The sequence below is a fragment of the Stegodyphus dumicola genome, chromosome 9, assembly GCF_044657685.1.
Source record: "Stegodyphus dumicola isolate Sdum_Otavi_A_Nest chromosome 9, ASM4465768v1".
Taxonomy (NCBI): domain Eukaryota; kingdom Metazoa; phylum Arthropoda; class Arachnida; order Araneae; family Eresidae; genus Stegodyphus; species Stegodyphus dumicola.
Window position 1 is genome coordinate 15,230,365 of NC_140776.1, and position 27,760 is coordinate 15,258,124.

The 27,760-nt window shown below is 33.6% G+C and overlaps 1 protein-coding gene across 6 annotated transcripts in view; it reads left to right on the plus strand.

Annotated features, from left to right (window-relative positions):
- Window positions 1–2,976: 2,976 nt before the first annotated feature.
- Window positions 2,977–27,760, plus strand: part of LOC118184793 (cell adhesion molecule Dscam1-like) — a 1,226,874-nt gene continuing 1,202,090 nt past the window's right edge. For all 6 annotated transcript variants that reach the window (XM_085823248.1, XM_085823249.1, XM_085823251.1 and 3 more), the window contains exon 1: window positions 2,977–3,815. In XM_085823248.1, coding sequence (XP_085679374.1) covers window positions 3,749–3,815 — 67 coding nt within the window. In that variant the 5' untranslated portion in view covers window positions 2,977–3,748. The remainder of the gene's footprint in view (window positions 3,816–27,760) is intronic.

The window sequence follows — 27,760 nt, forward strand, 5'->3', positions numbered from 1 at the left end:
TCCTTCACTAAATTACTTTATAACAGGACATGGACCCTTCCCCACATATTTCTACGCAAGAAATTTGGCAAATTCTGATATCTGTATATGTGGGGAATAGGGAACTCCTGATCATTACACTTTCTCATTCCCCTTAACTGAGGATATTCACATAAAATCCCCAAGAACTGACCTCCTGGCATTCCAAAGGTTTTTAATTAAAGATAAACATCAGTATCCAAAGTTTCAGAAAATTATGCAACGACTCTCTTCCTACGGCCTAGATCTCTGTCAAGTGTAAGTCCATACAGTTTAAACTTAGTGAACTTTTACATGCTGTGATTATGGACAAAATGGCTCCGCTCGTGAACTTTAAACTGCAATAAACCAATATATCTGAAGTAACCCATGGACACCCACCTCTTTAGCATTATTATAACAATTCATTTTAACATTGTGTTGAAAGTACTAATTATAATTATCTCATTATGTTTATTTATTTATTAATTATGTTTATCTCCTATTTTTGTTGCACCAAATCAGATGTTCAATTTATCTTGGGAATCTCAAATTGTATTCCGACTATTTTGTAATCTACTTATGCCCTACACCATTATTTTTAATAAATACTGGATGCGGGGCGTACTGTAGAATTGCACGATGTACCATAATAGGCAAACTTTAGACCCTTTTGAAAAGCTTCAGTCTATGCAAATTCTTATAAAACTTGCAATTACGAACGAAGTCTGCAGCAGCAGTCATATTGGGTGTTATTTGGTCTAATCCAATTGCTACCAGTTTTTATTAATTCTTTCCACGATAACTTTTGCTATGTTTTATGCTTCATTTGCGGTATAAACCAGGTTTTTAAAATCCATTTTGCTCTTCCTAAGATCTTTTGTTAATTTACATTCTTTCACACAATTTCTTAGATTTCCGCATAGTAAACAGTTTGCGTTTTCTTGAATTTTAAATCCGTTTAGGTAAGCGGAGAATCTACCGTGACTTAAAAGGATCTGACAAAGGTCTTTATCGGTTACGGTTTTAATTTTTTTTCAAGACTTCAATGTTTTCTAAGTAGTCCTTTCTACGGTCTGAATCTATCCATTACACCAGATGGGTCTAGAATCTTGACCCCAGAAATGAAGGAACATCAAATGATCTTGAGAACTGTTTTGTATGATTAACGACAGTATTTTTTTAATTTTTTTTATTTACGATTAGTAACAGGCTATGACAAAAGTAATCCACCTTCACAGAAAGAAAACAAGAGAGCTTGCAATAGAAATACAATGGATTTGCCTTCCCCCATAAGTTTAGTATCCACAATCTGTCGGGAATACTATTTTGATTATTATTTTTTGGCATAAAAAAAATCACTGATTTTTACTAAAAGTTATTTTATTTTGTGAGTCTTTCCTGAATTCTTTAATTTCCCTCTCGTTTCCTCGCAAGAGTGTTAATGAGTTAAGGTGAAAGAGATTATTCAAACTGTTGAAGCGAAAGGATTAGACAGAGCGTGATTTCACTGTTGTGAGTGCACGTTGTTAAGTGCTTCCAGCTGTTAACCTTAATATTGGCTACGCATTCTTGCCCCCGACTTAGTATTCTGCCGATGTAGGTTTCTAAATCAACCTGTTCGCTTAAATTGAATTGTATAGTCTCGCACTACTCTTTAAATTTAATGTTACTTTATCTTTTAAGTTTTCACCGCAAGGGGCAGGTGTTTGTAAACACGTAAGTTCGTGCCGTCCGTTAATTACATTGTGCTCAATAAAAGAGTCATTTACATACTTCCCTTGGTAGTGTTCATTTTCAAGACTGTGTGATAATTCGCAAGGAACAATTGGGTAAAACCGGTTACATTTTATGATAGCGAAGCGTACTAAATCTTACATCTCGCGCCCGATTAAATCTGAAACAATTGCCCAAGATCAGCCCACCTTCTCGCTGGCCCCATCGACGTGCGCTTACAGTAGCGAAATCACGCTCTGTCTAACATTTTCGCTTCAACATTTTAAATACTCTCGTTCACCCTAACTCATTTACATCCTGACAAGGAACGCGAGGGCGAGGAGAGAATTTAGGTACTCACAAAATAAATTAACTAAAATAAAATTTAAAAAAAAAGCAAATAATTATAAATTGGTAAAACCCTATAAATCTTACTTGAGAATGCAAAATACATTGTTGTTATTGTTGCTAATGCTCACCTGTCTGACCTTCAGTCAGCTCAAGTCAGAAAATTCCTCGTGGCAAGAAGCGAAAGTTTACACCTGTAGTTGGTAACAGCCCTGAGCACCTTACAGGTGACAGAGCGATTTAGCTCACTTCCGCCTCCAATTTTGATGGAGAGCATCCTGGGGAAGGGAGGGTCCGAGGGTCTACCACCCCTCTTCTTCTACCACAAACTCTCGAGAGGACTTCCGGCTCGCCGCGTATTTAGAATGACACCATGCCGCACGGGCACTGAACATTTACAAACATCCATGCCTTCTCCGGGATCTTTTGCTGCACGGCAAGTCAGCGACGCTAACCACTATACCGGTTGGGCGGAGCAAAATACGAATAAAACGGAAAGGTATATCGGTACCTTTCACAGCTAAAGCAGACCTAAAGCTAGTTAGTAAGTTACAGTATTCAATTGCGTAATTAGCACAACAGATTGATAATAGCAAAGCCGCAAAATTACTCTTAGATGTTACCTTATGCCAGATAAACTGCTAATGCTTTATCCTTTATTTATTTTTATTATATAAAAAGTGTTACTGTACTAAAAATAATCATTATTAATGTTCCCTTTCTTCTGTGAATCTTTCTCAGAACCCGCATCTCCGTCTTTAAAATCCGTGAATGCTGATTTCAATTTGAGGATAACCCCTTTAACCAACTTGGCCGTCCAATAGGAATCCGTTTCCGCTCCCGCCGTCCCCCGCGGCTGACGAGAAAGGACACAGAACTTAACTCCACCTCATTCAAGCACGTGCTGTCGCACAAGACAGAAGCTTGAGACGGGGCGACCGACGACAATTTTATATCCTCTTTTCGGTTTGCTTTTGGATTGCATTGAATTGTGAATTGAGTCACAGGTGGATTTGACTTCTATTGTTTACTTCTTGGCTAGATGGGAAGAAGTGATTCACACTGAAATAATGTAAACACGTGCCTGAGATAAACAATACGTTTATTTTTAATCTGAAATTTACCAAAAAAAAAGGTCCGTAAACTAATAACAATTCCGGTTTTGGTGAATTTCCTCAACAGAAATATAGGAAACTTCTTCATTTAAAATAAATCTCGGAAAATTTCTTGGAAAATAATTTATATCTAGAATAGAAATCGATCTGTTAATACTAGTGCTGTTTATCTAAACAACTGACATATATTTACGCACTAAATTCTAGAATTATCTGGAGGGGAAAAGATAATAATAATGCTGGATCAATGCATTCTATATAAAATGCATTTTTGACGTGTCTTTAATGCCGCTCTCGTAGCAAAATAAATACCAATCAAACTAATGATTTTCTTCTTCTTGTACGGAAATGCTACATAAAAGGCTTAATTGCAACAAATTAGTGAGCAACAAAATATAGGATTGGTTAGATATATACATTGTAGACAAATTTCCTGCTTTGTTCCGATTGAAACGCAACGGTAAACGCAGATCAACTTTCCGTTACTACTTTGGAGATCGGCCAACTTTGGGTATACTACTTCTTTTTGACGTGCAACAAGTGTTCTCCTGGCAAGTGCTATTAGTGCAAGTATGGTTTTGTCGTTAATGGACAATTACCAATTTTCGGCTGTGACGATTACTGCTCTAATTGTAATCGGTAAGTAACTTTTATGTGAATATAATGTTAATCAAACTGAAATATAGAAGTATAAAATAATATTATATTTACACCACGAAATCAATTACCGATAGTTAAAAATATGAAATCAGTCACGAGTAGCTAGTGGTGATATGCTTTATTACTATATAGTTATAGATTGCTTAAAATTGTATTATTATATTTACGTTAAGGACATTTTACCGTTTTAAAGTTACGCTGGTAAATAAGAGAAATGCTTCGTTACTTTAAAGTACAATGCCGATTGAATTGGTATCTGAATGCGTACGATTTGCATAAGATAAAGCTGAAATTCTTATTCAAAGTAGGATGTAAATTTCCCATTCCAACCTGTGCTGTAGATTTGCTTTAGGGTACTGTTTAGAATGTCTTGGTATTTTCGGTTAAAGCCTCTGCTAAATATGAAATAATTAAACTCCTTTTTGCATTTATTTATAAAACCGTCATCTCTGTAATGAAACATATTAAATGCGTAGACATAAATGCATAAAAATAAGTAAAATAAATAAAAAAAAAATCTGAAAGCTTTCAGATTTGAAATTACATCCAAAGGGCAGGTTTTTTTTAAAAAAAACCTTTTCTGTGTAGCCTTTATTTATTCAATATCATGTTCTTCGCACTTAATCCATAAAATTCAGTTCAAGAGCAATATCGCAAAAAAATTTTAAAATAAGCATACCTTTAGAATTTCCAATGCAGTCTCGCGTGTGGAGATGAAAATCCGTTTTTTTTTTTTTTTCTTTTTTTTTTTTTCTTTTTTTCCCATACAGTGTTGCCATTCCTCTCTTTGAAATTGTTGAGTTTGTTAATCGAAAATTTGTTAAAGTGTTACAAAATATGAAATCGATAATAAAAAAAAAAAAAAAAAAATTCAGATTCCAAATTAGGGCTTCCAGATGTCCATATATTCGGTGGAACATTACGTTATTCAAAACTGAATGGCTCTAGGTACCGTTGTTTTATGACAATGCAAGAAACACATACATTTATGCAGATTCTTCATTATTTAATTTCTTGAAATATAATACAGGGCGATAATATTTGGTGGCAACAATTTGAAAAGTGAACCGACATTTAAAGTTTTCAACGCAAAATTCCAAAACGAAATCATTAGCCCTTCTGGGATAACACCCTTTGGGCTACTAAATAAATAAATAAATATTTAAAAAAAAATTCCAGCTTGCAGCCTAGCGCCTCAGAAGTGGCTTTATCTGTAATAATACACAAAATAAAACCATATTGCTGATTGATAAAATTAATTTATGGTTTTTAAATAAAATTAAACATGTATAATTTATTTCAAAGCTTCGACACTTAATTCCGCATTTCAGTTTCGGTCAAATGATGGCCGAAACAATTAAAAGTGTATTATCATTAAAAAAAGAGATTACAAATTTAATAGAAAAAATAATAGTTAGAAGGAAAAGAAGAAAAAGAAACAAATTAAATACTTATATAGATAAAGAGACAGAGAGAGAGAAATGCAGTCTATATCCTATCTAGAAAATTTCATTATTAGTCCAAACTGGCAATTTGCCCAGAAGGACTATTAATTTCCTTTTGGCATTTTGGGTTGGTTCACTATAAATGTCGGTTCACTTTTCATACTGTTGCCACCAAATATTACAGCCCTGTATTATGATTAAAGAATATAATTAATGAAGAATTCACATAAATGTACGTATGTTTCTTGCACTGTGATCAAACAACGCTATCTACAGCAATCAAATTTTGAATAACGTACATTTCCACCCAAATATGGGAATCATTAAGCCCAAATTTGGAATTTGTTTATTAACGATTTCATATTTTGTAAAACTTTAACGAATATTTTTATCAACAAACTCGATGATTTCAAAGCGAGATATGGCAATACTGTACGAAAAAAAAAAAAAAAAAAAAAAAAAAAAAAAAAAAAAACCTTTTATCTCCAGCGCGCGAAACTGTGTATCGGAAATTCTAAAGATTGCTTATTTTAAAATTATTTTGCGATATTGCTGTTGAAATGAATTTTATGGTTTAAGTGCAAAGAATATGATATTTAATAAATAAAGGTAACACACAGAACGTTAAAAAAGGCCTCTTAGGGCATAATGTAAAATCTGAAAGCTTTCAGTTATATATATATATTTTACTATTAGTTTTTATTTTAAATGTGGACGATAAAGAAGAACTATGAGTAGGGATTGGTAAGTTTTACTAAGAGGGCATGTTTCAGATTTGCGAGAGATCGGGGCCGAACGGAGAAAGGACTACATTAATAATAAAATTTAACACTAAATTAAATAGAAAAATTATAATAAAAAATAAATATAACCGAAGTATGTGTATAATTATATCAAAATTGAGTTCATTTATGTGAATAGTAAAACTGATAAGGTTCTAAAATTGTTTTACTGCGAAAATGTTTACGAAAATATTTTGTTGCCACATCTTAGTCATAAATTTTGCTAGGTAAGCAAGAAAACTTTTGGTATTGTGTAAACGAAATAACTTGAACTAATTGACACTCAACAATGAACTAAAATGAAATAAAATTCTTCGTACCAACCATCGCAAAAGCAGTGTTGTCTGTATCTTTTCGCTCCATTTTAATTTGAAGAGAAGAAAGTGTACTCTGCTTGCAGCTTGAAATATGAATTCGAGAAATGATGAATTTCTGTACGGAACCAAGGTTACGGATGTAAAGCGTAGCAGGTCATGGTTCTGTAGGAAATAATTCACTGCATATGAGATCAGATGCTTCTAGCAATCAAAAATTGATCTATCTAGATGCCGTTCAGATTCAATTTTGATCAAACGAGAAATTGCGCATTTTGTAGTAGTGTTGAAATAGCGATGATAAAGTAAGAATTTTTACTAAAATTGCTTTCTGCCGAGTTTTGATCGTCCAAATATTTAGAACTTAGAGATTTGAATGGCAAGCACTTTAAAACTGCATCATTGGCACCGAGTTGCGACTTCTGAACTAGGGAACACAAGAACTAGAACAAGGAATTTTGCAAGGATGTATGTATTATATGGTTACAGGAAAAAAAATTATTTATTGTCCATTTAATTCTTATTGTTATTTTATTTATACATATGATAGTTTTATTTATTGTGCACATGTTGTAAAAAAGTACTTACTGCATATGTTAAAACAATTTTTAAATTATTCACTTTTTTAGTGTGGAAAATAAAAAAAAAAAAAAAAGATCTTAGGGCTTTGCGATCAGCAGCACGTATGATCATTATTTGCAGCGAACAAAACTAGGACGTGAAAACAAAAATACATCTCAAAGATGTTAAATATAGTAGTGTTTAACGCTGGATAGTGTTTAACGATAGTGTTTATAATAGTGTTTAACGCTGGAGTTTTAGCGACAGTAAAATAATGCATTTATAACTTTACCTCTAGTTTGTTTGAACCTACAGCCAAAGCCATAAATTACGCCATTTAAATGTTCAGGTTTTTGTAACATACTGCCGCTTCAAAAAGTACATATTCAGAAAGGAGAAATGATGTTTAATTCGTAAAATGAACTGACCATATATTGAGTACGGATGTGTGAAAATTTTATCAAATAGCTCGCACTTTATCTTATAACAGCAAAATATCAAATTTTAATTTCATGTATTTTACTTTTTGCAAAAATAGAAAATATAAATAACTATGCATGAGCAAATAATAAAAGATAAAATAAAAAAAAAAAAAAAAAATTCTCAAAGGGATTTTAACGTTCGGCCCAAAGGGTTTTGTTAAGGTTTTTTGCACTCTCGTTGAGCTCGCAGTCTAGCAGTCTGCACTTGAACTCACTCCTGCTCACTTTCTGTGGTACAATGATCTTTTGAAGGGTTTTAAGGCAAATCAATGATTTTTCAAAAAACGATTTTCTATGAACGAAGATGTAATTTAAAACGAAGATGTAAACGAAGATGTAATTTCAAGAGATTGTCATTAAACCTAAAATATACTATGCAGTCAAAGATGCTTTTATTGTCATTGGAAAATTGTTCATGGAAATTGTTGGCAACCGCCGTTGATTCCCATAGCGCATGCGCGTGATAAGCAAGTTCTCTGCTGCGTAATACTTATACTCAGTTGATATGTAGTTAGCCAAAGTCAATGGTGAGTATTGCATGTAAGCGAGAAGGGCTAAGCGCTGTGTAATATCATGTTTCTACTCTGCTGTTCAACGTCTTCGTAGTTTAAATAAATGTTTGTTATGTACATAGAAGACGTCATTTTATTCTTCATAGGTTATGGGCCCAGATAGCGCTTAACTGTGCATTCCAACTACCATTGTTAAATTCTTTCGGCAAGCCAATCTGCGTCGACTGAAACGAAAATGGCGACGACTAATACAGTGTCAATTGAAAAGCTAAACAAGGACAACTTTGATACGTGGAAGTTGCAAATGGAAGCAATACTGATTAAAAATGATCATTGGGACTATGTAACTGGGAAAATTCCGAAACCAGAACCTGGTGATGAAGAATTTGCTAAATGGAAAACTACTGACCAAAAAGCACGAGCGGATATAATCCTATCCATCTTAGCCAGTGAACTTCCACAAGTGAAGAATTGTGTAACATCTCACGAACTGTGGCGTAAATTGCATTCTATTTACGAATCGAAGTGACCAGCTAGAAAGGCCACAATTCTAAAAACATTGCTTTTTATAAAAATGAGTGATTCTAAACAAATGACTGTTCATCTAAATGATTTTTTCATTCTTGTGGACAAACTTAAAGAAATGGAAATAAACATTCCGGATGATTTGCTTACAATATTGCTTTTATATAGCATACCGGACTCTTATGAAAGCTTTCGAATAGCAATCGAATCTCGTGATGAACTGCCTTCTCCAGAAATGCTGAAAATTAAACTGTTGGAAGAAGCTAACGCTCGCAAAAATAAAGATACGTCGTTTTCTGAACCACATGCGTTCTATTCGAAAGATCGGAAGTATACTCAACGACCGGTTCCTAAACCGAAAGCAGATAAGTCTGCAAACCGAAGACAGTATCCAGTTAACTACAGCTGTAACTTCTCCCATATCTATGGGCATAGAGCATCGGAATGTAGGAAGAAAAATAAAGAAACTAAAAGCAAATACCTTAGTGAAACTGCGATGTCTACAGAAATTCTGAGTTCCTTGGAGCGAGAAAAAGCCGTAGCATGCACTAATAGTAATTCTAAAGACATTTTTTGTCTGGATAGTGGTGCAACATCGCATATGTGTAACAGCAAGGAACTGTTTCAAGAAATTCACGAGGTAGGTGATACTTATGTTAAATTAGCTGCTGATAAAATGGTTAAAGTTATTGGAAAAGGAACTGTTAAATTTAAAGTTCGCATAGGTTCTAAAACTGAAAATATCAAACTCAAAAATGTATTGTGTGTACCTGATTTGAAAAATAATTTAATTTCAGTGTCTAAAGTAACTGAAAATAATCTTTCAGTAATTTTCAAAGAAAAATGTGCTCAAATAATTAATTCTAATAACGAAATAGTAATTTTAGCTAAACGCGAAAATGATCTTTATTTTGTCATGCCAATATTTGAATCTGTAATAAAGTTAAAAAGACAAAAAGAAATGGGTTAGCAGGAGTGAGTGCAACAGCATACTGGTAGATTGCGAGCTCAGCGAAAGCATAGAAAACACTTTGGGGAGACAATGAAAATCTAAGTCCTTTCAGATTATATACATATATGTATAAGAAAATACAATAGCTGCTTTAAAAAGTATTCGCAACCTCAAAATTAACGATTCTAGATGTGGTGATCTCCCCTAAATTCATCTGTTCTCCCAAATTCGAGAAGCTTCTGTGTTATATAACAACCTCAAATTAATCAATCACAGATTAGCTCTACTTATACCTCAAACTTGGTATTAATAATCTAGGCACAAAAAACTAACGTCATTCCTTCGCTGCTGCTAATACATCCCCCCATCGCTTCGCTTCTTAACTGACTACGGCATTTCCTTTTAAAAAAACAATGTACATAGAAATTTATCATATTTAATTATGGTTGAATAAGTGTCTGTGAAAAAATGAATTGGATATGTGTGAAAATAAATACTGATTTGTCGAAATTCAGTTTTGGTGCCTTCCTCTGTATACCTTAACCACCTGCCGTGACTGTTATTGCAATTGTCTATGAAGCTTCCACGAATGCACATATTTCTTAAATGAATACCCTAGCACGTTTTATCATTAGTCCAAACGTATGAAAAATTTTACATTAAATTTATAATGTAGAAAAATGGTTTATTATGCAATAAATTCATGATACGAATTTTTAATTAATACTTTTCATGTTTAATTTCAGCACTCGAATAAAAATTAAATGTGAAAGATAAATGTGCATGAATGGCTTAAACTGAAGAAATTGCAAGTTAACTGTATGGAAACTGGACAAGAAAAATTCTGGTCACAATGTTTGGATAGGAATTACTCGAAATTAACTAGTTCTCTATGGTTACGTAATAGTTAAACCCTTTTTTTAGGTATTTGGTATGCATGCCATATGTCAGGTTTATAATGAGGTAATCATAGTGTATTCTTTATTGTCCTGATTTTTTGGCTTCCTTTATTTTTTACATGCATGCACAAACGAATATATATTTCTGTTTATATTTTGCTTGGTTTTTTTATTACTTGTATTGTTTTTATTTAATTTATGTTTTGTAATTTATGTGACAATAAAAATGATTTTATTTGAATTTATTTCGTTTATACGTTTGAATTTTTTATTTTAACAGAATACTGTTATACATATTTTAAAGACAATTTTTATATATTGTCTTTAAAACTTTCTATTCTATTTTAGCTTAAAAAATCTGTTAAGCTAAAATCTGTTGCGCTTTTGATGCGAGTTTTAGGAAAAGACTGTTCATTGATGTGGGTCTTTTGGCATGTGGGCAAAGCACGCAAGACTTCTAGTGTAGAAAGTCACGCAAGCATTGCCAGGTGGGGTAGAATGCCTTTATTGACGGATATTTTAAGAAAAACTGCTATAAGATACATCATGGATAAATATATACTCGTAAGTAAAGTAAGTTTACCTAAGTAAGGTAAATAAACACTTCGGTTATATTCTTTCATGATTTACCTTACTTATAATATTATGACGATATATCATCCTCTATCTAAGTAAGCTAGATCTTAGATAGATTATACTAATATCATCTATTCTAAGTAAGATAAATAAACACTTTGGCCATGGTCTTCCATTATTTACCTTGCTTATAATAATATGACGATATATATACATCAAGGTACTATTCTAAGTAATGTAAATAAACATTTTGGCTATGGTCTTCCATGATTTACTTCACCTATAAAAGTATGAATATATATTATTATCCTACTAAGGATACATCAGAAGCCACAAAAATACTTTTCAAAGATGCAAAGTTCATTGCAAAGACATTGTTAGAAGTTTATTTTAACACTTAATATTAAGAGTTAAAGAAGCTGCATTATAAATGTAAGACTAAAATAAATGGTAAAAACTCTGTTAAGCGTAAATCTAACTTGGATTATCTAGTATAAATTCAGTTGAGTGCAAATTTGTACAACGTTTCTCTTCAAGAGAAAAGAAACTAGCTGAACAATTGAGAATTTTTCTATTTTGTTTGCATGAAGACAACGGATGTAAGACATTTAACACACAGACATAATTTATGCTATTAAAAATATATGTGCGTTTGTTTGTTTGTGGCATCTCCTCCGGAACGGCGGGCAGTTGAGTTTCGGGAGAGGTACTCCCGGATTCCAAAAATTCGTAGGTAGCCATTTTGGCCATTTTCATCTTCCTACGACCAACCGAGATATTAATTATAAACTCAGAAAACACTGAAGAGAAAAATGTGCTTTATTTCAAAAACTGTTGCCACTGCACGCTTTCAAATCGTAGAGTTTGTTAATAAAAATTTCTAACTTTACAAGATATGAAATAAAATTTGCATTGCGAAACATTATTTATATTTTTTATTATATAACCTTATGTTCTGAAGTTGGAGAAAGCACGCGATTTAATGTGACGTCACTGTATGCTGAAAATGTTTGGTTAATGTCAGCATTTTAAATAAATAGCTGCTGATAGTAACTTTTTAGTTTCAAACTGGCAGCTACGCAACCAGCCTTCGTTTGGCTTTTAAATGTACCGGAAAAATGCCTAAAGGGAACACCAAACGTTTAGTTTAAAAATTACGCAGAATTTTACTCTGCAGAAAACTTCATAAAAAACCCCTATAAACTTAAATGTATTACATATAACAAAATTTGAATGAAATAATCAATATCCATTAATACAAATATTAATTATCCTAATAAATAAATTAACCAACTTCTCCTTGCAAAATCTTAAGAATTCAAATGGTATAAAGGAAGTTAACTTTGTTTCCTAAAAAATCATGCAAAACTTTTTATATAATTAAAATTATATATAATTAAAACATAATATAAAAAATTAGAATGAATAAATAAATCTCATGTTTTCAAGAGAAAACAGTCAGCAGTCCAATATCTAAAGCAATGAATGAAAAACTGTTGCCAAAACCACATTTCTAAAAGAATGAAACTGTTCAAAATGATGCGATAAAATCGAAGAGAGAAAATTAAAAACAAATCTGATTCGAATTTTGAAAACAAATTGCTTCGAGGTGCACTGGCTCTTGTCTAGATGCACCTATATACTAAATTTCGTATACCTGGGTCCAATCTTTTAAGCGTAGCACGAAAGAAAGACACACAGACTCTTTTTTTGTTACATGTAGAGATTAAGATAACTGACAGGTATGTTACTGCCATGTTAATTCTTTTATAGATACTGAGAAAAGGTTGTTATGTTAGAATAAATTTAAATCATGACATCATACGTATAAGCATTAACCTGAAGTAGTGTTTGAAGATTTTTTAGCGGTTTGGCAACAAAAAATATTCACGAATTAGTTATTGTTTGGAAAGAACGAACCGACTTTATTTATACTGAAATATTTTTATGCACTTTCTTTTCAGATGCACACATAACTCGTAAATTTTGTTTTGTCGTAGCTAGTACCTTTCTATACAGTACATGCCATTAACAGTTCATTTTATTTTCAGTTTTTCAGTACATAGAACTTATAAATGTCGCTTTGTCCGCAAGTAATAAATATGATTCGATAGCTTGATCATTAAAGTGCGACAAATTCGTCACAGTTGACCGGAATGACCTGAATGCAGGAATTCAAATAATTGTGGATAAATGTAAATCTATGCTTATTAATCTATGCTTTATTTATAAATTTTAATGACTGGTTTTGATGTTTGATGTTAGATGATGACAAAAGGTGTCTATCTATCTATAGTTTGAACTCTCTCCCCTTCAGTAAAGAACACTGCTCGGAGATGATTTAAAACCCTATGCCGATATTTCTCAGACAATTGATCAAATATCCGCTCAGCGTATGCAAAAGGTATAGAAAAATATGTACAGGTATAGGCATACAAAAGGTGCAGAAATCGTTAGTCGAAAAACATTTTATATACTCGAAGTGCATACGTTGATCCATTGTTTCACATAGACATCCACTGCAATTCTACACAAAGCATACTAGAAAGGAATTTTCGTATAACTCTGTCGTACACGTTTTGCCGCCAGGTCATCTAGAAATGCAGTTATCGTTTGTTAGAACACTTGGTTGCCAGCAAACAGCTTTCTACCGAAAACTGTTCATCCTCCACATACACATATCGTCTTATCCACACATCATCCACCCCGGAATTAGTGTGGATATAGCAGTTACTTTAATGCCTGCGACGATGTAAATTTCGGCTGAAGGCTAGGGAAAGCCCGATCTACATATATAAACTTGCATGCGGCATTTAAAGTCTTTTCGCAAAATTAAAACTCTGATGTGTACACGACATGACTTCCTTAGAAAGAACATTAAATTATACGCATATTTGCTGCATTTCATTGAAACTCCCCCATTTCCTCGAATTTCATTTGAGGTATAATTCTCATTTGACCAATACAGTTCTCCGTTCGCGGCAAGGCAAAAATGCATAAAACTTAAAAATATCCTTATAAAAAATTGAAAAATATACAAAATTTTAAAGCATAAAATACAGTTAAAACAATAAAAATAAATTTTGCAATTAAAATTAGAGTTTCTACGCAAATACAAAAAATTCGGCCAGGGAGCAAGAGGGCAAATTTTTCGGCGCACCACGAAATTCAGAAATTTTATTTAATGCCCCGCTCGGCAAAAAGACACTGAAGGCGCAGAAGCTGACGTAATTCACTGCTGTGCTCAGTTTCAAATGTAAACAAGGTAAAAAAATACGCTTAACCGCAATTAAACAACTTTTAAATTGTTGCAATTCTAAAACTATTGCATGTAGATTAACTAAAGGCATAAAACCTTAACCGAAAGATAGGAACAACATAATTCAATCATTTTGAAAGCAAAAATTGCACAATTTACAAAAATGTAAGAATAAAAAACTGAGCTCACGGAACCGAGTAACAGAGTGAGTATATATATATATATATCTTTGGTGCAGCCGAATGCAACCAAAAAGGGAGGTGATCAAATGTATGTCCGATATTAGCAGTCCTATTTAGAAAATTTCAACGTTCTGAGGCTAATCGTTTTGGAGTTCTGCGAGACACCTAAGTAAATACGTACGTACAAACGTCACGAAAAAAATCTTTTCTGAGCCCATTTGAACTCCTTTATGCGACCCGTTTTGGGAAAAAGGGTCCTTTATTCTGTTCTTACGTACGGATGTCTCGAAGAAACATCGTTAATTTGTATTCGAGAGCGGTCAAAATGGATATTTTTTTTTAAATATGATACCCGAATTTTTTCGCAATTAGAATACATCATTTACTTCGTGCAAGGAAGTAAAACGTATCTGAAGGGAAACATATATGCTGACTGCGAAGAACCACAGTAGACAATGACTGCATTTCCCAGTGGGCTAGTGCAGAAGAGAATGACATAAATTTTTCTGTGCATACGACAAACAGCTGAATTCCACGGCTACCTGTGCGAAATAGAATGTATATACATTAAAGCAAGCAAAAATAAAACTTTATTCAAATAGTTCTTTTCATTCTTTACTACCAAACATGCATTACTTTCTAGACGTCATTACACATTAGCAGCGATTTACATTAACACATGCGTGTTTAAATTATTTGTAATCGTTTTCATAAATATTGATAAATAATTATAAAAATTGATAAAATAATTTCATTTCTTTGAAATTATTTGCAGTGACCGCTTAATTGTTAAGGATAGAATTTTTCCTTATTTTCTCTGTTCCATATTAAACTCCTACTTTAAAAGTAGAATACTTACTTGAGTTTCAACAAACAAAAAATTAGAAAGTAACTTCAGTAGAAAGTAACTTGAGTAACAGTATCTATACAAAAGTCTAAATTTGGAGCTTTATAACTTTTCCCTCCTTCCAGCATGCCTTCGTGTTGTAACGGTTAGCACACTTTGTGAGCATTCGAGAGATCAAGGTTCGAGTCCCAGCTTGGGCATTACTCATTTTTCACATCTTCATCATTAAAAAGAACCTAGTATCTCTACAAGTTAAACAGTGATTTTACTTAAGATAAAATAACACGCCGAGCAAGTATTAATTTAGAAGTCAAACAACAAAAATCAGTGAAATGTTTGCACATTTTCATAGGACTAGTTTCGATGGTTTTACCAAACCATCATCCTCAGCTGCAAAAGCGCATATGAGCGAGTTTTCAATTAGCTATAAAATTGAATGCATTTTACAGAAATTTAACTTTAGGGTCGTTTATTCACCTATCAATGAAATTCCGAGTTCCATACTCAAGGACTTCATTTCGGATGTGAATTTCTGGGGTATTTAAAAAATCCCTTGTCAGTCTGGTTTAATTTACATTGGTCAAACTAAAAGAGCCTTAAAATTTCGCGTTAAGGAACATGAGGCTTATGTTAGAAAAAATGAAACACAGATGTCCTTTATTGCCCAGTATTGTTGGTCCGAAAATCAAACTTTCAATTTTTCTGCAGCCAAAATTATCCAAAAAACGTCTTCCATTGGTGAATTATATTTTCGCGAGGCGTTTTACATTCACAAAAATCTTTCTGTTCTAGTTAAAGACCGTAATTCCAATCCATCTTTGCCTTCAGCCTATAAGTAAATTAGGTTTTAGTTCTCGTTTTATGAATAGATGGCGCCAGTAGCTTAACTCCTGTCTAGCCAATTTTATCTTATCTTATCTAATCGCTTTATCTTATCTCGTTCATTTGCGCTTTAGCAGCTGTGGATAATGGTTTGGTAAAACCATCGAAACTAGTCCTGTGAAAATTTGCAAATATTACGCTGAATTTTGTTGTTTGACTTTTAAATTAGTGTTCTTACTTATTTGATCTACATGGAGACATTTGATTTCCGTAAAATTACCTTCAAAATATTAATTAAATTATATATTTAATGAAAAAAAAATAAAATTCTTTTTTTTTTTTTTTTTAAATTTAAATGTAGTAATTGAGCGCCAGGCTAAGAGTAAAAGTAAAATCAAAATCTTCACCCACAGCAATTCGCAGAATCACATTCTGGGCACAGTTTCATATTAAGCGCCATTTAATTTAATGCTTGAAAGCATGATTGCGTTTATTCGACGAATTTGCTAGAGAAATAGAATCTCACCGTCTGCTATGGGTTTCTCATTACTGGTATTCTCCTAAAAATCAATTAACCGATTAGTAAGGTTATTAAATTCAGCAAACGTTATCTCTGCAGTTATAACATATCGATTATTTCGATCGTTCCTTTTTATAACAGAAAAGGGGAAAAAAGTGTTTGACGAATTGGGTAAAGAACAAAAATTAATGTAATGTCATTTAATTAGAATATTTTATATTCAGGAATTTATATTGATATAGAGATAATATTTTGCCTAAAAATGCTAGTGTATGGAAGAGTAGTTCATTCTTTTTGGTTCTGATTAACGTTTTGATTAATTTTTGTAGCAGCAGCCTGTTTCATCTTTATAACTGACAATTCATCTCATTGTTGGTTATACACCATTAAAATAAAGCTCTGCTTTACAATTTCGTAACTTAAGGAAATTATCCATACGTGAAAGTGTTACAAACAGCCTTAAGTAAGTTATAAATAACTTCTGAATTTATATCTTGAGTTTACAAAAATATTCAACTTATGTGTACAGCTATTGCGAGTATTTGATTACAGAAAGTTTTTGACACTAAAATTCTTTATATTTATATCTTGAGTTTAGCAAAATGTACTACATGTATCTACAGCTAATTGCGGGTGTTTGATAAATGAAAGTCTTAAGTAAAAGACCGTTAAAGTAAGTAACAGGAAATCTTTGGATACAAAAAGTCTTAAGAAAGTTATATAAATAACTTTTGTATTTATATCTTAAGTTTACCAAAATGCTCAACATGTATCTGCAGCTAGTTGCGGACATTAGATAATGGAAAATATTAATTAAAAGTCAGTTAAAGTAACAGAAAGTCTTTGGATACAAAAAGTAAGTTAGTTATTTAAGAAAGTTATAAATAACTTTTGTATTTATATCTTGAGTTTACCAAAATGTACAACTCGTGTGTGCAGCTAACTGCGAGTATTTCATAACAGAAAGTCTTTACAAAAACTCTTAAGAAAGTTATAAACAACCTTTGTATTTATATCTTGGGTTTACCAAAAAGTATAATTTCTGTCTACCGCAATTAGTTAAAGAAATTATCCATACGTGATAATACCAGCTAACTGCGGGTATTTCATAATAGAAAGTTAAGAAAAAGACAGTTAAAAAAGTATGTAGCAGAAAGTCTTTGATACGAAAGAAAGTTAAAAATAACTTTTGAATTATACGTTGAGTTTACCAATTTGTACAACTTGTGTTTACAGCTAATTGCGGGTATTTGATAACAGAAAATTGTAATTACAAATATAAATAGATGCTCGGCCGGAGACGAAAAAGTATCCGAAATAAGCTTCGACTTAAAAACTTGTACCAACTCGATGTAACTTCGGCTAACAAAATGGTTAACGCCGGAAAACTAACTACCAGAGCTGGAGTAGGGAAAGTACAAACTGCGAACGTCGCTGGCAAAAGCTCTATCTTTAACACTTTCAAAACTCTCGTCTTAAATAGATGAACTGCAGTTGCTCAATCTTAAGAAAATGGGTTAATTAACATAAACCTTAACGTTAAAAACGTAAACTATTGTGCGATTTTGTAGCACTTCTTGATGTGAGACAATTATTTACTTAAGAGCCAATGATAGAAGGCAGGTGTAATATAATCGCTTGCCACTTGTTAATTAAACATAAGCCATATAAACTGTGCGTACAATGAATCTTTCAGATATCGAAGTAAAACTTTTTATATGGACACTTATCGTTTACATTTATATGGACGAGTTATATTATGTAACTAGCCGGCTGCGACCAAAGCAAAATTCAGTTCTACGTACACCTGAAAATAAAATGTATAAAAGCATTTCAGTATGAATAAAGTTAGTTCATTCATTCCAAGCAACAACCAGTTCGTAAATAGATTTTTGTTTTCAAACCAGGAAACAAAAACACTTTTGACACTTTAGGTATGTGCATGTTATCACGATTTAAATTTACTGCAATATAAAAAATTTTTATCAATATTAATAAAAGAATTAACGTGGCAGTAACATATCGTATAAATTATCCTAACTTAAAACAAAAATGCTGCCAACAGCAGCTATTTATTCAAAATGCTGAGATTAACTTACTGGACTGGAAATGAATTCCGCAGTAAGATTTTACGCTTTTCCATGACTTGCTAAAATTCTGAATATATCTGATGTTCAAATTAATGTGTTTTCCACAACACTGAGAGGAAAACTTAAACTAGAAAGGAAACCTATAAGTTACTGTTGAAGAAAAGATAACTAATTTACTACTGGTAATTGTACCTGAATTGGACATTGTCCAGTTGCTACATGTTCGAAAGTTAAAGGAAAAAACTGGAGCACAGACTCAAGTTCTAGTTCTTTGCTTATTCAACTAACATACTACAATGCCTCTTTGACATTACTGCAATAAACACGCAGACATGGAACTTATGTTTTTTTGGAATCAATTTGCATTATCGATAATATTAAAATACGTGCGCATCTGTCTGTTTGTTTGCGACATTACCTCCTCCGAAACGGCGGGAGTTACGTTTCGAGAGTTGTGCTTTCGTATTATAAAAAATCGGGGGAAGCCATTCTGACCATTCTATCTTTGTAGGCTTTAGTCAGCCAAGATATTAATTAAATTCTCTGAAAACGCTAACTTTTACACTCATTTTTTCGAGAGGCAGCAGTCTCGTGCGCTGGAGATAAAAATTTGCTTTATTTCGAGAAGTGTTGCCACTGCTCGCTTTCAAATCGTAAAGATTGTTAATAAAAATTGTAAGTTTTACAAAATATGAAATAAAAATAGCACTGCCAAACATTAAATATAGGGTGTATCAGTACAATGGTGACAAAATTTCAGGAGAGATAGAGTACATACACCTACGCGAAGGGAAATCAAAATGCAATGGCATGGTCGGAAACGCTTTCCTGGTGCGGTAGCGAAACACAAACGTCAAGGAAGAAAGGACACGAACGGGGTGAGAAAACATGTTTATTATTCTGAGTACAACAGAAACAAAGAAAAAACAACATAAAGAGACTGTACATACATTTAACTGCGGTGCTTAACCACCAGGGTGCCTGGGCGTTAGCCCTACCCCTCATCGAATAACATGATAAAAGTTTCGAAATATGAGAAATATAACTCAATGTGCTAAATAATTAAACAAATACATATTTTTTCCTTAAGTACCTAATTACTAATCCATACATAATTAACTATTTTTTAACAACTATTTCACAGAAGAATACTTGTACACACAAAAGAAACAAAATACGAAGTGCGACGCCTTAGTGCCACTAGTAAAAACAAAATGCAATCAGGAGGAAAAAAGAACAATATACAATAAATAATCTGAGCAACAATTTGCATAACACATATACAAAATTACATATTACTAACATTTAGGATCACCCTTGGGCGTTTACTGAAATTGGGGTCCCTAGTATCATAACAATAGTTAACAAACACAGGATTGTACAGAAGTTCCTGTTTATCATAAAATGCCCTAGATAAGCGGCAATAAAAATCACAAAGATCCTCTATTCTTAACTCTTTACGAATTTGGCTATTCCGAATGTACCAGGGGGCATTACATATCATACGCAATACCCCGTTTTGGGCAGCTTGTAACTGCCTTCGCAAACTTTTGCACGAGTATGCCCAGACGAGACATGCATAACTAAGAATTGGACGCAACATGATTTTGTAAATGAGCAACTTATTATCAATAGATAGAACACTGTTTCGAGCAATTAAGAGGAAGAGTGAAACTTTACTAGCTCGAAACTTCCTGAGTAAAGAGACTGTAGGGTTTTTCATAATTTACGTAACAAATTTATTTTAAGTTTACCTGTTCTCAATTTCTCAAACTTCCCCTCACATTCTTTCGCCAGGATGTAAATTTTAAAGTTAAGTGAAGTGCTATTTAAACGTGTGATTATCTCAGTTTCATTCAGAGCGTGTTTCGCTAGCCTAGCGCACGTTTCGTTGTTATTTCGCGGTCACTCGGGTAAGCCTTTTGGCTTTATCAGTTTAGTATCACGCAGGTTAGATCTCTGTGAGTCATTCTCTTAGGAGTAATTTTGAAGTGCGTTCCTGCACTCATTTTATTTTTCAGGTTTGCTTTTGTATTCTCGTCTACGTTTAAGTTATCGCCGCAAGTGAACGGTGTTTTTGTAAAGCACGAAGTCCGTGCTATCTGTTATTTTAGTTTGAGTTAATAAAGGGTTATTTTCACCGTTCTTCTGTGCTGGTATTTATTTCATGCCTGTGCGAGAATTCGCCAGGATCATCGTAGGATCTAAGTTAGTGCATGTGGACAGTTAGAGATAGATCTTACAAGACAAAGATCATCATCGAAGGTGTTCGAAATTAATTACGATTCGGACCGTGATGAGTCGTCATGCATCTTTCACATCGTAGAATTGTGCGTCATTCATCTTCCACGCGATCCATTCGTGATGCAGATTTTCCATGCGCCAGAGAAGTGAGGCCTGCTTCACGGTCCGGGGTCATAATTTCGAACACCTTTAATGACGATCGTTGTTTGCTTTTGTTCTTATTTGAAGGTTTCTGTTGTACTAAACATAATAAAACATGTTTTGTCTCACTGTTTGTGTCCTTCCATTTTGCGCTTTGTATCGTCACTACTCGCTCCAGAAAAGCGTTTCTGACCATGCATTGCTATGCGATTTCCCATCGTATAGGTGTGCTCTATCCCTCCTGGAAGTTTATCACTGCTGTACTGTACAAAATATGAAATTTATAATAAACGTATTTCAAATTCCAAATTAGGGCTTCAAGTTGCCCATATTCGGTGGAAGATTACTTTACTCAAAATTGGATGGCACTAGGTACCACTGTTTTATCACAGTGCAAGAAACATAACTACATTTATGCAGACTCTTCATTATTTAATTTCTTTAAATATAATACAGGGCTCTAATATTGGGTGTCAACAGTTTGCAAAGTGAATCGACGTTTATAGTAAATCGACGCAAAATGCCAAAACGAAATTAATAGTCTTTCTGGGCAAATTGCCCCTTTGGACTAAAACAATTCACAGATTTAAGCATTGAAACCAGATAGGATTTCAGTTTTTAATTCGGTGAATTTTCGCATGATTTGGTGAATGGATCTATTCGAAGGAAAAACAGAAGTATTTATGCGGATAATTCAAAAAAATATTTTGTCACAATCTGTATCTTATTCAGATGCTATATAAAAACTTGCGTACCTCGTAATGTAAAAATGAAGAAATTCAATGTAAAAGTTAGCTGAAATTACTATAAAATTTATCACCGATTTCAGTTTTGTTGGAACTAAGTGCAGATTTCCCAAAGTGTTGTTGTTACCGCTAATACGTGCAAAAGGAGTTGTATTGTTACTCAGGGAAAGTGAAGTGCTTGCTCGAATAGCAAATTTCCCTCCGCTTCCATGGAATAAAAGCAATTTTTTTTTTACATTGATGCTTTGGAGGAAAACTTTGATAGCTCCTGAATAAACCAAATTAAAAGCGAATGCGAATTTATAGGAATATTCAGTTTAGCCTTGAAAATAGGATTTTACTGCTTGACTGGAATATTCTGGTGGACATTTTTACTTCTTCTTCTTAATATGTCGATCATGTTAATGTATCCTGAATTTTTCTTCTAATGAAGAATTGTGTTCACAAGGCAATTGATAAATGCTGTTTGAATAAAGTAAATAAAGGACCACTATCCCATCTTTGACGCAAGGGAATTTTAATTTGATGTCTGGTTTAAAAGTTACGAGAAAAACTTTACGCTTTGAAACTTCTGGAAAGAAAACAGCTAAGTTTAAATATTAAAATCAAAATATATTAGAAACTGGCGTGTCTTAAGGGAAATTATTTAGCATAGAACGGTACTCTGGAAAGTTTTTAAAGGCAAGCTGATTATATTAGGAATAACATCTCCAAGAGCAGCCTACGTCTAGGAAAGTAAGTCATTTTCTTTAAAATGCCAAGATTGGAGGATAATATCGTGATGAACTATTACGATAATATAGAATTAATCTTTCATTTTCTTCTTCACTTTAGAACCGAATAGTGTTATTATTTTTATAGACTCTTTTGGAATAAAATAGCCAATGATAACCCAAATGCATAATTCTATGTTAACTAACAAATTATCTTTACTTTCATTTCTCCTTTCGTCACTCCTCCTCAGATGCAAATTTAATGTGTTTAAGTACCGAATTCTTCAGTTCGAAAAAAACCTTTGACAGCCATCGCTGATCAGTGACCCCATTACTTCTCTTTAACACTGATTTCAATTATTAAATGGCTTTAGCTTTAGCTTTGTTAGCCGTGATTGCTTCGTGAAAATATTGAGGCCTGAGCCAAAGGCTCCTTAGATAAATGTGTGTCGCTTGCGCTTAATACTTTAATTTGATTACGAGCATTTGTTCTGAATTTCGCGTAAGCTGAAGCGATGCAGTTTTCTGTTGTTGCTAGCAGTTCTGTGTAACGGTCAGGTGACTTGCTAATAAAAGAAATACCTTTAAAGCTTCATCTGGGTTTGTATTTACTTTATTTTATATGTATGATGAGTGATTAATCATCTATCAGTGTTTAAGGTTCTAGAAGCTGATATTTTAGGTACTGCAGAACATTTGACTAAATGAATCTAATTTTGAGTTTTTTAAGACTCATTCGATATTTGAATTATATAAAGATAATTTGAATAAATGAGAAGAATCCGCATTGTTAATATATAAAATTCACTACGTATGTTTGGTGTGTTCTAAATACATAATCGCCTTGATTACTTTGCGTATATTTTGGTTCTACCAATAGAAGCTATCATGTCTCTGCTTAAATAATATGCAACTGAGCTGTTTTCATAGTTTTCACTATATCTCACTTGCTACTTATAAGTTGCTGAACAACTGAATATTTTGCACCGAAGAAACCTTTTTAAAAAGTTTTTTCCCCGTGCGTTACTCTCGTTTTCCCCCAAAAAATATTTAAATTAAATTATTAACTAACGCAAAGTTCGGTTATTAAATTTCGCTGTCAGTTATTAACATATAAAAATTTTGTTTTTTGCCTATACTGTTCTCAGGCTGGGCATTATTGATCTCACAACGTATGAGTTTCTAAAAGACACTAGAATTTTAAACAACGATTTTGTAAGTTCTATATAAAATATCAGACATTATAGGAAAGTTTCAGCCATCCAGACGGTATTGATGGTATAGTGGTTACGATTATTAGCGCTCCAGATGATATTGTGGTTAAGGGAGCCTTCTGCGGTACCGAAGGGCCGGATTCGAATCCGGCATGTATGTTTATAAATGTGTAGTGTCTTTGCGGCATGGTGGCGCTCTAAATATATGGTGAACCGAAAGTCCCCACGAGACGTCCCCTTGAGAAGTTTCCCACCCCTTTTTCCCTGGGGAAGGGAAACTTCTCAGACACGTTGTAGAGTCATTAGGTTAATTGGAAGCAGAAAAGATGAAACATATGCAACCGCCTTCGCCGAGGATCGAACCATGGACCTCTGGAATACCGGCCCAGCGTGCAGAACCACCATACCACAAAGGACGTTAGGAAAATGGCAGAAATGCCTTATAAAGTCATACTCTTATGGTGCTCAAGGCTGTCACCAATGACAGGCGCAATTTTGCTCTCTTTGCAACGATGAATATCATGGGCTTGTTCTGATGTTACTATCAGACAAGTGAGATAAGTCACAACAAAACACGCAGACTGCTAAACTAAATAATTTATCAATAATAAATTATGAAGTTTTATTTTTGAAAGTTTGCTTTGAACTTAAATTCACCATTTGAGTTAATTTTTCTCATAAAATGCCTTAAATAATATTTTGATACTTTAAGAGAGGTACAATAATTTTTGTACATGATTAAAAGCTAGAAGAAAGCTTGTGATATAATAAAAATAATTAAAAGTAACAATACTGTCTTGAATTAAAAAGTTTTTGTTTCTACAAGAATAAAAAATTTGAAGGTATATTTTTTTATATATATTTAAGATTTAAATCTTACTGCTGTCGACAGCAACAGCTTCTTTATTCCTTATTCTTTAAACAATGGTTGGTTAGCAGAATTCGAAAGGTGAATCAAGAAAAACTATTTCATAACCCTTAGATTCTTTTGATGAAGCATAAAAATGTTTTGAACTCAAATCATTAGTTTCTGTAATGAAAATGAAGCGAAGAAAACTGATGGTATTCTTCAAGTTCTGCATCTGGAACATTAAAATCATGTTTTGGAAATAACACTCCTAAAATTAATTTCATTACTGTATTTTAAATGAAGTTTTTGCTTTTTAGCGTTACGTATTTACGGACGTAAATGCTGTTGGCCGAGTTTTTCATCGGATGCAGGGTAGAAAGAAATTTCTTTGCAATGATTTCTTATACTACTCTTAGCATATCATTTGCCTCTCAAACTGCATTGCTAAACGTTTTCTTGCTAAATATACAGAGTGGTTATAAAAAAATTCGAGGTAATCAGAGCCGTGTAGCGAGTAAAGTATTGGACGAAACATGGCCAAATTTGATGTGCGCATATACTGCAACATGTGGTTTCGATTTCTTAACCATTTTCGGCACGCTGCCTTTTAAAGTCGGAGTTTTGATAAAAAAAAAAAAAAAAAAAAAAAAAAAAAAGGTAGGCAGTCTAATTAGGTCTAGGGGGGTAAACAAGTAAAATTTTGTGAAGCTAGCACTTATCGTTTTAATTCTGTGGGTGTGCCCAAAAGGACATACTGATTGAATAGAGCTTCGAAACGAGTGCTGAAACGAGCATTGTTGTCAATGAACTGACCGATGAGATGCGGAGAAACAAAGAATACAGAATCTCAGTTGTCCAAGATGATCGGTGAGCCCGGTCTGGTCACACCTAGGGTTCGCCGTTTGATTTTAGGCAAGATTTCAAGGTAAAAATTTAAAACTAATACAGAATAAGGAGATTAGCACACAGCCAAAAAATAACATAGACATTTCTTTTCAAAAAATTCCTTTTATACCCTAAAAAAGTCTGGAAGATTTCTTTGAAAAATGAGGGTTTGTAAAAACTAAACATGTCTAAAATATATGGACTGGTTTGTGTTGAGCTGCCATCTACTATAAATAAAGAAGGTTCAGAGTAACCTATAGTTACCTATAAATCCTTTTTCATTCAATTTTTCTGTGCGTACAGAAGGAAATTTTTAAGTGTGTCCAGACCGGATACACTGTGCCGCAAAGGGGTAAAAAAGGTTCCTGGCGCTGTTTACAGAATAAAATGCATTAATTTGCATTATCACATTCCTTGTAGCGATTATAAGTATAAAGGTTTCGGTTTAGTTTGGTTTCTGTGATTACAGCAAATCTCCGATGGCTATCTGACTAGGTGGAGGGATGCCTTCGTGGAGGACGTTTTAAGAGAAACTGGCTCCTATACACGGTATACATGGGAAAACCAGGAAAACGCCCACTCAGCTAGCTCCTCGCGGGATTCTGACCGAACTACCAGTGTTCAGGGACTTTACCGCTCGGCTGTTGCTTGCCGGGAACGAGTATAAAAGGAAAAGCTGAGAGACTTCTTATCATTCTGAGGCAAATTGCATTTTGATGGATCTTACCTTACGGAACCGTGCATTGTTATTTAAACTGTATTATAAGTGGAAAGTGAAAGCCGATGCCGCCTTCTTGAATTTCGACGGTTAAAGAAGTTGCGAAGAGGACCGATTAGACAACAGAAAATACACATAAGCGATGTGTGATAAATAGACTTATCCAGCACATGTTTTTAAACTATTCTTAGTGTATACTGAATTTGGCTATTACTGATGTAATTGATTGCTATAACCAGAAGTGTGTTTATCTGTTACATGAAGTGCCAGAGTGGAGATCAAAGTGATTAACTTGATGGCAATCACCTTTCTATTATCTTCCATTACTAACAATAAAGTTTAAAACGAAAAGCGTGTGAGCGATACAAAACAACACGAAGAAGCGAATGTCACTTGAAAGGAAACGTCACTTTCGCCAATCTGAGCGATAACTGATTCTTGTTTGGCTTTCAGCCTGTTTGCCAAGTGAAGATGGTAACCCTATTTCGCCAAAGGCCGTTTCTCAGAACTGTTGCTACAAACGTTTTGTCCCGGCAACAAACAGCTAATGTGATAACGGCATAACAATCTTACGAAACATCATTCAACCATTTGAAACCAAGGACATGTTCCCAATATCGCAATTTTGAAACATCGAAGAACGTTACAAGTGGACAAAATAAGTCTGATATGTTGGTAACCGCCGTGGAACTATTGTGCTACGTATTTAGTTCTTACATAATCACGACTGCAGTCATACGAAACCTCACATGTAAGAAACAATGACTTGTTGTGAATGAAATTGATACGTGCTGTTTCGCTTGGCATTTAATCACTCATTATTCACACTAATACACTTTTGCAGAGCCAACACTTAACCTGGTGGCAAATTTTGGCACCCTTTTTTTTGGAGGTGTTAGCCCAGAAGGGCTATCAGTCTCGAAACGGTATTTTACGACGGTTCACAATAAATATCCGTTTCACTTTTCAAATTGTTGCCCCCAAAGATTATCGCCTTGTATTATATTTTAAAGAAATTAAATAATGAAGAATCTGCATGCACGCATTTATGTTTCTTGCATTATGAAAAAACAACGGTACCTAGAGCCATCAAATTTTGAATAACGTATTCCTCCACCTGAATATGGGCATCTGGAAGCCCGAGGATAGAATTTGGAATTTTTTTTAATCTATTTCATATTTTGTAAACCTTTAACGAATTTTTTATTAACAAACTCAACAATTTCAAAGCGAGCAATGGCAACACTGCACAGAAAGAAAACGCTTTTATCTCCAGCACGCGAGACTGTATATCGGAAACTCTAAAGCTTTGCTGTTTTTAAATATTTTTAGCCTAAACGGACAATAGCCCAAATACTCTCGAAAAGTGCTTGTGTGTGTGTAAACTCAAAAAGGAACCTTTGGGCTTAATATAAAATCTGAGCTTTCAACTTGTTTATAAGAAACCGAAATTCCAGGGTCCACTATGTACGTCCGTCAAATGTGATTATGTTTCGTCCTATGCTTTACTCGCTAGATAACTCTGAATACCTCACGTTATTTTATAACGACTCTGTGCATGAGAAGAAGGAGAAGTCATTGTGCAGGTTTTTATAAGCTTTATCATGTTACTTATAAAATGAAGTACACGTAACTTTATAAGATG